Raw genomic sequence first — 11,025 nt, 5'->3', positions numbered from 1 at the left:
CTTTTTGTCTTATTGACAGTGTCTTTTGCCTTACAGAAGCTTTGCAATTTTATGAAGTCCCATTTGTGGATTCTCAATCTCACAGCACAACCCATTGCAGTCACATGACTTCTACTTGGTCACATGACTTCTAATTGGTCACATGACTTCTACTTGGTCATATGACTTCTAATTGGTCATGCGACCCATTTTATCCTACCTGTCATCCTTGCTTCTCTCCTCTTACATCTCCCCAGTCTCCATCCATCACACTCCTTTTCAAGTGAAGGCAAGGAAGGAACCACAATCTCTCTTTTGCCATCTCCTGTGGCAGTCTCCCATTGCACCCCACCTTCACACTCTTTCTGGACCAAGTCTATTCTCTCTACAGAAGAAGAAATACTTCTGAAATGCAAACCTGATCAGCTGTTGTGCTGTGAATACTTCAATGCCTCGATGTTTGAAAGCCATACTTCTCTGACTATGTCAGGCAATGGTTCTTCATGGTCTAGCTGGTGATATCTTTAACTGTTAATTCTTGCCTATTGTCTTAGACTTAAACCAACTTCAAGGCCAAGGTCAATATTCTTCAGGTGCCAAGAAAATATATAATTTTCACATCTTTGTATTATGGCACATTTCTCCTGCTTAGAAGTTCTCTATAAACTCCTAGCGACTCTCAACACCCAAGGCAACCTTCCCTAATGAGAGGATTCGATGTTTGTTCCTCAGACTTATAGTTTCTCCTGTACCAGGACCCATTGCTAAATGGTACATCATTTAAAAAAAAGGGTACCTGCTCCCTGCTAGACTGTGGCACCTTGAGAGCAGGGCCCATGTTTACTTCAAGTCTCTTAGCACCTGTCACAGTAACTGTGAAATGATAGGTCTTTAATGCTTCTGGACCAGAAACACAGTTTTACCATCCTGTCCTTTTGGAAGGGTCAGATGCTTTTGATATATTTCCTGTAGTGGGTTTGCCTAATGCTGCTTGTATTCTAATGCTAATTTGGGGTCCCCAGAATTGGTGCCCCAGAGACAGAGAAGCTGCATGTAAGATGTTGAGTGACCCTGCCTCCAGTTAATTGTGGTTAGTGAATAAAGATGCCAATAGCTAGGCAGAAGAGACAGGTGGGGTTAAGGTTTGACAGGTTTGGGAGAAGCAGAAGGAAACTCCCATAGGAGAAAAGAAGACTGCATGAGAGGAGGAAGGAGAGCTGCCATGGTTAGGTAAGTCATAGAAACTCGGCCATGTGGGCTGGCCAATTAGGGCTCAGAGCAGCCCAGATGAAACACAGTAAGTAATAACTTGGGTTATGGATAGGAAGGTAGAGTCTAACAGCATGGAGGGTAGGCAGTTGCCCAGCTGTTGGGCTGCCTAGGCACACAAGCTATCTTTCACCTTGGAACATAAATGGTCTAAGGTGGGTAAAATCCCAGGCTGAGACTTTTAATATTTTTCCGGCACATCCTTTATGACATTTTTTGCATGAGCTGATATGTAGGTACCCCTCTGTGTGGGTGAAAGAATGGGGTAACTGATCTCTGTCACTATGGCCTCCATTGCAGACTTTTAGGACCCATAGAGTGAGGTGAAAGACTGGCATTGGGAGGAACTGCTGTTTCTACCTCTGCCTGTAGGCCACCATGCTCTCTCCACCTTGGGCATTATAGGCTTGGGCGCACAGGGGAATAGAACCTTGCCCTGGTCTTTGGTATTTTCTATATGGGACTCATCAGCAGTAGCAACAGAAAAAGCCTTTGGAGCATGGGTTCGTTGTAACCACAGATACATGGGCATCCTTCATGGTATTCTTAGGGGTAAATGGCGTGAAATGATTGTAGGGATTTCCAAATGGGGGTCAGAAGACTTAGATATGGAAGTTGGCAAACAAACAACAATAATAATATACCTCTCAAACCCCAACTACTCCAAACCCCAGTGACCTGAGACGAATAGAATTTGTGGGATTTTGACCCTATGGAACCCATGGGATAGAGGTACGAAATGTCAAGTTTGAGGCCCTATTACTATGGTCTCAATCACTGTGGGAAGGAGTATTCACAAGGAAAGTACAGCATGTATGCCTGGTGCCCAGAGGTCAGAAGAGGGTGCTGAATCCCCGGAGACTGCAGTTATAGACAGTTGTAGCTGCTGTGTGGACACTAAGAACAGAACCTGAGACCTCTGCAAGCGCAGTAAGTACCCTGAATCACTGACTAACTCTCTCCAGCCTTGTGTGAGTTTTCATAAGCCATGTTTCTCTCTGAGTATTTTTCTCAGTCTATTTAAATATTTATTTAGTGTTTCTCTGAGAATTGAAATTGTAACTTGTCACATCTATTGTCTATATTTTTTTCGGATCTTCATACTGTATTTATGATATGCCATTTCCTCTTGGTGTTAATAATTGCTTGATTCTATTTTCCTGTGAACTTGAAATTTATTCTTGACTCTAATCTACCTGAAGTTCATTTTAATTTATGATGTTGTACTGGCTGGTTTTGTGTTTCAACTTGAAACAAGCTGGAGTTACCACAGAGAAAGGAGCTTCAGTTGAGGAAATGTCTCCATGAGGTCCAGCTATAAAGCATTTTTTCTCAATTGGGGGAGGGTCCATTGTGGGTGGTGCCATTCCTGGGCTGGTAGTCTTGGGTTCTATAAGAAAGCAAGCTGATGAAGGGGTTTGCAGCCCCATAGGAGGAACAACAATATGAACTGGTACCCCCAGAGCTCCCTGGGACTAAACCACCAACCAAAGAAAACACATGGTGGGACTCATGGCTCTAACTGCATAAGTAGCAGAGGATGGCCTAGTCGCTCATCAATGGGAGGAGAGGCCCTTGGTCCTGTGATGGTTCTATGCCCCAGTATAGGGGAATGCCAGGGCCAGGAAACAGGAGAGGGAGAGTTGGTGAGCAGGGCATGTGGGGAGGGGATAGGAGATTTTCAGAGGGTAAATTAGGAAAGGGGATAACATTTGAAATGTAAATAAATAAAGTATCTAATTAAAAAAAAGAAAAAGAAAAAGAGATTCCTAAGCAGAATGTTAAAAAAAAAAAAAAAAAAAAAAAAAAAAAAAAAGAAAGAAAGAAAGCTGAGCAAGCCAGGGGAAGCAAGCCAGTAAGTAACATTCCTCCATGGCCTCTGCATCAGCTCCTGCTTCCTGATCTGCTTGAGGTCCAGTCCTTCCCTCCTTTGGTGATGAACAGCAGTGTGGAACTATAAGCTGAATAAACCCTTTCTTCCCCAACTTGCTTCTTGGTCATGGTGTTTTGTGCAGGAATAGAAACTCTGACTAAGACAGATGTAAAGGCTGAACTTTGATTTTTTTTAAAAAAATTAATTTATTGTTATTATTTGTATGTGTGCATGCACACATGTGGCATGCATGCAGAATTAAAATAAAAACTTTTAAAAGTGAGCTCACTCCACATGGGTTCTAAGAACTAAACTCGGGTTGTTAGGCTTGTGTGGCAAATTTTTACCAGCTAATTTCTTTCTTTCTTTTTATTAACATTTAAAGTGTTTATTATATACAATAAAGAACATTCCTGGGATGCTTGATAGCTCTTATCTGTACAGTTCTATGCAAACAGGAAGATGCCCTTTATCAAATTTCACTGTAGATATAGTCTTGAATTTTTTGAGACACTCAAGGGTTACAGAACTTTCCTTGGGCTTTTAAGAGCCTCATTGCTTGTGATTCACTAGACTTATCCAGGCTAACTGTATTCTTCAAGGTTGACCCTGTAGTTTAAAAGTTTCCTACTAGATTGAAGCATTCAATATAGAGAAGCTCTGTAAGCAGGAAAAAACCCAAACCAAACCAAACCAAAACCAAGCCAAACCAAACCAAACCAAACCAAACCCAACTCAAATACATTCAGGAAGTTCCTGAAACAGACCAGATTCACCAGGACCCTCCTTGTCAGAATAAACAATAAAAGCTGAGAGTCCCCCCTCAGATAAATTGAGTTTAGGTGCAAAGAAGACCCTCAGACCAGACCTGCAAGAAACAGAAACCAACTGAGGTGCCTGGAAGAGGTTTAGACCAACTGAATCACTGGGAAAGAACCCTCTCCAACCTGTTGAGCAACCTGCAGGCTGCATAGTGTTTCAGGTTCCCAACTTTGTAAGATACCAGCCATGCTGTGGTGGGCCTTGGTAATGTAAGCTGTTTAGAATAATTTATGCTCCTGTAAATCACTCTTCATCCATATCCCTATAAGTAACTTTGGACTTCGGTAGTATCAGGGGTGAATAGACATGTGTGTTGTATCTCCCCGGGAGAAGTTTAACACACCACAGGCACAGACTCGGAACACATACCTTCTCATTGAGTTCCTCTACATCAGGCAGGAGGCTTCTCAGTGTGTTCTCTGAGTTGTTTATCTGTATCTTTCTTAGGGTATACTGGTTTTCTCTTTCTGACAACCTTGTCTGTGGGGGGAAAAGGGTTAAAAAATATTTTATTTTTATTTATCCTTAGATTAAATATTTGTGTATATCTTAGTGTGAATTTAGGAATGAGTGCAGTGTTCAGTGGCCAGAAGAGGGTGTTGGATTCCCTGGAGCTGGAGTTAGTGGTGATTGTAAGCCGCTCATCATGGGTGCTAGGAACTTAACTCTGGTTATCAGTAAGAACACCATTAAGTTGCTGAGCACCATTAAGTTGCTCAGACCCCAGAGACTGAGTACATGGCTCTTTCAATATAGGAGATTTAGGTAGATTGTAGCTTCTACTCGTTTCTTTTAAAATATATTTTATTGTATGTGTATGGTTGTTTTGTCTGCACGATGTATGTGCAATGTCTAGGAGGCCAGAGAGGGCATTAGATTCCCTGGAATCTGGAGTTACAGATAGTTGTGAACCTCCATGTGGGTGCTAGGAATGGAACTCAGGTCCTCTGCAAGAGCAGTCAGTGTTCTTAACCACTAAGCCATTTCTCCAGCCCATGTTCTCTGTTCTTAATAGACTGATCACAGACTGCTGCAGAATTCTGTTAAGGGTTGGGTATATAGCTCTGGGAACTGAAAATCTGCCATTTAATATGGTTCAGCCACCTCTGGCCAGGCACTGAGCTGACTGCAGGGAAGGAACTCCCTTCTCTATTGTTGAAAACACTATAGTTAGGATGGAGGTGGCCCTGGGAATCTGGCAAACTTCAATCTGATTGGGTCTTAGAGAAACTTACCATGTAATCAGGATCAAAGAAAATGGATTTTAGAAACACATTTTCCTCTTCTGGGTATAAAGAGATCAATTCTCTTTATTTTGCATCATTGTCACCCCCCCTTTGCATTTTTTAGAAGGTTGATAGAAATGTTGCTGTCCCGGGGCTACTTTGGATTAAGTCCCTTAGGTGTGCCTTATGGATCCACTGCCCTGGGTCCAGGCGAGTCTTTGAGAATTAATGCTCTTATGTGTCTACGCAGGGGAGTTTGGCAAAGCAGTTCTGAGTGCTCACTAAGATCCTACATAGCACTACAGTTTGGGATACTATTTTAGTCTGCTCTACACATTTTCAGTCAATTGTGGATATTTGAACCTCCAAAGAGTAATAAACACTTATGCCAGGTACTGTTTTAATGGTTCTATATATCCTAGCTCCCCTGGTACCCCTTCCTCATGTCTACCTGGGGACACTGAGAAGCAGAGATTAACATTCCTGATCTCACGGAGCAATGGGCAGAGCTGGGGTGTGGGCAAAACAATCTTAACCATTATGTTAGCTTGACTAAGAGAATAAATCGGTGTGCTGGTATTAAATCTGATGGCTTTTCACTGAACACTGTTGTTTATAAAAACATCCATTGGTTGTGATGGAGGTCCATTATGGAAGAAAGGCCTTTTGAAACTTAGATGGGCGAGATTTTTTTTTTAATTTTTATTTTTATCTATTTATTTTTATTTTTTCCATTGCTGGCCTTTAACTTCTTTGCTCTGTAGAGGTATGAGAACAAACATATATATGTATATGTTTGTGGGTTTGAGGATGTGTGTGTATGTATGTGTGTTTCCCAAAGAGATTGAGAGACTGGAAAAACAAGAGAGAACAAATGTAAGAAGGAAAAATTGGAAGCAGGGAAGGAGGTTTTAGATAAAACTCCCCCAAACCCTGCAAACTGAACTAAGCTATACCGGGGCAGACTTGCACTTGAATAATAAATGCACGGCTTTGAAAATAAAAGTTTCTCATGTAGATATTAATCTTTTAGTCATTTCGTTTTTCACGGACTCTCTTACATAAGTCTACTGCTTTTGATTGAGGTCTTAGCTCACGATTAGTGTGAACTTTTCATAACTCTTCATGTAACTGGGTATTATATGTTGAACCTACACCATATAGCCATGGAGCTCAGATGCCAACAGGTCATGGAGGTTGCTAAGAGGGAGCCTGTGGAACTACAGTGAAAAGAGCAGACAAAAAGAGCAACATTCAGCATACTTTGAGGAGGTGGATGGTAGAGTTCATGTCGGTCACGTGTCTATGCGCCGCAGCGCCAGAGGACACGCTCAGCAGCCCGGATTTGCTCTCTTCGATAGAGAGCGCTGCTAATCGCAGGTCATCGGTCAAGTCCCAGACGCACTTATCACAGCCTGGAGATGAAATAGGAATGTCATTTCTGCAGAGCCAAAAGGAAGCCTGGATTCATATGGCTTCAATATGGACCCCCTTGGTTAGTACCACGTTTATTTTTGTTTCCCAAGAAATTGATATGGCCATATAGAACCAGTCTTTTCCAAAGCAAGCCATACATCGGGCAGGAGTCTCACTTAAAACATAACGAGAACCAGGCATTGGGACAGCAGGTTAATAAGAACACTAATTGCTGACAGAAAGGACTATTATAGGATAGGTAGAGAAGAAGCCCTTATCACTTTTCCTATTAGTCACGGTCTCCCTAACCCCCAGATTCTGATCCTGTCAGCTTCCTGTCTTTGCTTGGTGGCAGCTGGTAGAGCAGGCTAGGGGCCAAGCATCATTCTTTTCTCATCAGCTTCTCTCTGTCAGTCCAGGAATGCTGCACCTGCCTTTGCCTCCCCCAGGGAGGGCTTGGCTCCTCTCCATGCCCCCCACCCCCACCGTGTCTAGATGAACAAGTCCTCAGAGCAGGACTGGAGGGTACACTTGTTGGCTAATGTCATGACCTGGTCTCTGAGGTAGGTGCTAAAGCTGAGACTAAACCTGGGCATGCTCAAAAGACCAGCCCCAGTTTCTTCTCCTCACCTTTCACACTGTGAACCCCACCCAGGACCCAGCTGCCCTCCATGGTCATAATCAAAAAGAACACACACCAAGCCTTGAACCCTATCCTGGCCTCTCTGCACCTTGCCAATTCCCAAACTCCTTCCCATAGGCTCTGCTATTTCCTGCAGAGTTGTCAGACACTAAAGGGTTAATGCATGCTAATTTGTTAATTTGTCATTAACATAGTACTACCTTTAATCTCCCTTAGAAAATAAGTCCCCAGACAACACTTCAGGCTGCTGAAGAAAATGTTTAAGGCTATGTAGGCATCTGGCCTCCTTTAAATGGAGCTGGTCCAGGATGCTGTAGTTGATAACTGCAGACTTTGCCCTGCTGTGTCTCACATCTCAGGCAACTTCTAAGAGATGATAAACTGGCAGCTTTATAATCTCTTCTACCCACAAGGACTTTTTGGGACCAATATATTTTTCCTTGGAGGAAGGGATGCATAATGTTCAACTACTCTTTGAGACAAAAATTTTTGTTGCTCGTGAGTGACAGAGCAATTTAGGCAAAAGAGAAGGCAGCTCTACTTTGTAACTCCTTGTCAGTTTTCTTCTGGTCAGGCTTCACATTTGGGTGAGTTGGGAAGAGCTACTTAAGTCTCCTGGTCTTTCAGTTTCTACAGCTGCCTGGAAGCGCCAGGAAGCACCAGTCAGCCGAGGACTCAGAAAGGGCTCTGTCCTGAGAGCTGAGTGTGAAGATGTAAGATGTCTAAAGTCTCAGAGTGAGGTCAGCAAAAACTGCCTCACTGCTGAATGAGATGGAGGTCACCAGGGACCTTTGCACAAGGTCTGTTACCCTGGAGCAAATACCAGCTGCTAAACCAGGGGTGGGCGTGAAACCCTTCCAGGGTAAGTGATATCACATCCATCTTTACGGTTTTAAAATACATTTACTACTTATTGTGGTGTGTGTGTGTGCGCGTGTGTGTGTGCAAATATGCGTGTGCACCTCAGCGTGCGTGTGGACGTCAGAGGATATCTTGTTGGAATCAGTTCTTTTCTTCCATATTTTCGATATTTTTTAAAACTACAAATGGGTTGCAAGACCTGTGGCATATTAGAGAGAGTGGGTTAGTCATTGAGGTCTGCTACTTTTCCTTATAGTTGGGCAGTTCTTGCCTGTAGGGACTTCAAATCCTTCTTCCAAGCACTCTCCGGTTACGCTGTCACACGGGCCACCCCCACAGTTGCACACTGTGGAAGACAGAAACACAGCGTAAGGAGCCATCTTCTAACGCCTAAAACAAGACGGTGTTTCCATGGTTTCCAGAAATACTGGCTACTGGTGTGCCATCCTGCAATGGGGATTAATTATATTTATCCTGAAGAGTATGGAGTCTGATATCAAGATAATGCCCTCTAGCTAGTTCAATGCAGGTAAGAGAAATGTTAAAAATATGACTGGAAGCAAAAATCTTGCTGCCCTAGGATTCTTTTCCCAAGTCTTTAGGATGCTATGCTGCAGTCCCAAAAGGCCCAGGAAATTTTCACAAGGAAACAATGGCCACAGAGCTCAGCATTCTCCTTTCCTCAGTCTCCACAGCAGGGAGGTCCCTGCCAGGTGTGAGGGAAGATCCCAGAGCGGACAGTGAGGAGGCACAGCAGCAATGCTTGCCTCCTAAGCTTTGACCCCTGGCAAGACTGACTCCAAACTCCAAAAGAGAGGTATCTAGGGAATGGATGCTAGGCATAATTCAGGAAAGAATTGGGACCACATTTACATGAATTTTAAAGGCTTTCACCTACTGACGGCTTTCTGTAATGCCTTTATAAAAACAAAATCCAATCTTATCTGGCTTTTCATTTTTTGCTATTTTTTTTTTTTTGATTTAACCCCAGGGTGGGGAGCTGACAAGGGTGGGGATTGAGCCAACAATATGGTTTACCACTGAGTTACACTCCCAATCCCCTCTGAGTTTTTGTGTGGAAGTAAATTTGTAACATTTTAAGAAGAATTCCTAAACTATCCTAAGCTGGTCACAAGTTGCAATAAAACTGTGAGTTCCCCTAACAGAATGATCATAGCAGATTAGCTCCAAGGGGCACATCACTTATTACACGTCAGCTATGCGGGGCTCCACACAATGCAGACTTATTAGACCCCTCTGCAAGATCGTGCTCTATGGCTTCCCACACAGTGTCATCTAGGAGTGGTCTGCACCGTTATTTAAATACAGGCTTGGTACTGCTTTGAGAATAATGGTGCCAATTTCTAAGGCTTTATTTTTTCTGACAGCACTTCTAAGGTCCCCGACCCCCAGTCTGACTGACTGGACAGTCTTCTTTGTGGCTCTGCAGGTACGCTTATTTTCATTGTGCCCAGGTCACAAGTGCATTCTCCTCAATTTTAAACTCTTCCCTTTGTCAGTCTTTCAAGTGATTCTTTCACCAGGGGTTTTCCAGAATGCGTGCTGTAAGCACCCAAGGCCCCCTTCTCCCCTGTCCTTCCTAAGAGCCAATCAGGGAGAAGCACTCAGCTTCAGGCCCGCTTCCTCTGGAACAAAAGCAGTTTAACTTCCCTTCTGCAGAGCTTCAGTCTATGCCGCAAATGTAGAGAAGTGCACACTGCAATCGAACTGAAGTCTAAACCATTAGATTTCTTACACTCTCAGAGAGATACTGACTGACAATCTGAGGAAATCTAGGGGGCCATGTGTGTTCATGCTTTGCAAATTTACTCAAAGGGAATGTTAGTCATTAAGCATAAGTGAGAGATGAGACAGCTTCCAGTACAGAATAACTCACTTGAGCCACACCAGATACCACTTTCCCTTCGATCAAAATCACCAATGTGAATAGAATAAGACAGAAATCACTCCGCTGATGTCTCTTGTGAACATCTACCCTCGAGCTAAGGTTCATTGGGTAGCCTCGATGAGAAGTGTAACTGGGGTAAATTTTGATGTATATTGCTCTAGATAAATGTCAGGAGGACATTGGAAATATTTCCTCATCAGAAATTCTTCACCTAAGTCAGTCCTGGTGGAGAGCTGTGCTGGCCACGCAGCTGGCTGAGGGGCTTGGGATCTGTACCTGCACAGTTCTTGGCGGTCCTGGCATCTCCATAGTAACCAGGAGCACAGCGTTCACACTTGAATCCGGTGGTATTTCGTAAGCAGTTCCTACACTGGCCAGTGATTTCATCGCAGTCTTCAAAGATCAGGTTGGGATCCGAATTTCCACTGCAGTCACATTTCTTACAGGTGCTTCCAATGAGTAAGGGGTTTCCATAGTAACCAGGAGCACATCTGAAAGGTGTTAAGCATGTTAAATTTCTTAGCATTCATAGTCATTTCATTGTTTAAAAAAAAATCTTCCCTACATAGAAGAAATAGTGAATATTTGTAGATGTCTACCTGGAATTCATTTCGACTCTCCCATTTGTTAATATGACCAGACTTCTAAAAATTTATTTATTTGCATATTTATTTTGATTTTGTGTGTCCCTATATAGCCAAAGCTGGTCTTGAACTCATAATTCATTATTCTGCCTCGGCTTGTCAACTGCTAAGATTATAGGCATTACGTCCCCACCTTTAGAGATATTTTGATTTTTAAGGAACTGCTCTTTCTCAATGTGTTGTAGACCACTCAGATTTGAGTGTCTTGATGAAATTAGTGTGAGGGCATGGTTGGTAATCTTGGGGATTGGTGTGCAAGGCTGGCATGTGATGGGTGGCGTCACATGTTGTAGTACTGCATTCTACCTCTCTTCCAAGGGTGCCTGATCACCAGGAGGAGGCAGGACAAAGTCCAAAACTTGGAGTCTACAGTGGTTTCAGGT

At 43.2% G+C, this 11,025-nt stretch overlaps 1 protein-coding gene across 1 annotated transcript in view; it reads right to left on the bottom strand.

Moving 5' to 3' along the window:
• Lama4 (laminin subunit alpha 4) overlaps positions 1 to 11,025 on the bottom strand; it is a 145,339-nt gene that overhangs the window by 76,101 nt on the left and 58,213 nt on the right. The window contains exons 5-8 of the mRNA XM_021204290.2: positions 10,275 to 10,489; positions 8,361 to 8,435; positions 6,433 to 6,584; positions 4,313 to 4,423 (exon numbers count right to left, since the gene is read on the bottom strand). Of these exons, the coding sequence (XP_021059949.1) occupies positions 4,313 to 4,423; positions 6,433 to 6,584; positions 8,361 to 8,435; positions 10,275 to 10,489 (553 nt within the window). The remainder of the gene's footprint in view (positions 1 to 4,312; positions 4,424 to 6,432; positions 6,585 to 8,360; positions 8,436 to 10,274; positions 10,490 to 11,025) is intronic.

The sequence above is a fragment of the Mus pahari genome, chromosome 9 (genome assembly GCF_900095145.1).
Source record: "Mus pahari chromosome 9, PAHARI_EIJ_v1.1, whole genome shotgun sequence".
Lineage (NCBI taxonomy): Eukaryota > Metazoa > Chordata > Mammalia > Rodentia > Muridae > Mus > Mus pahari.
Note: the sequence above shows the minus strand (reverse complement) of the source record. Positions and strands in the feature narration are given on the sequence as shown.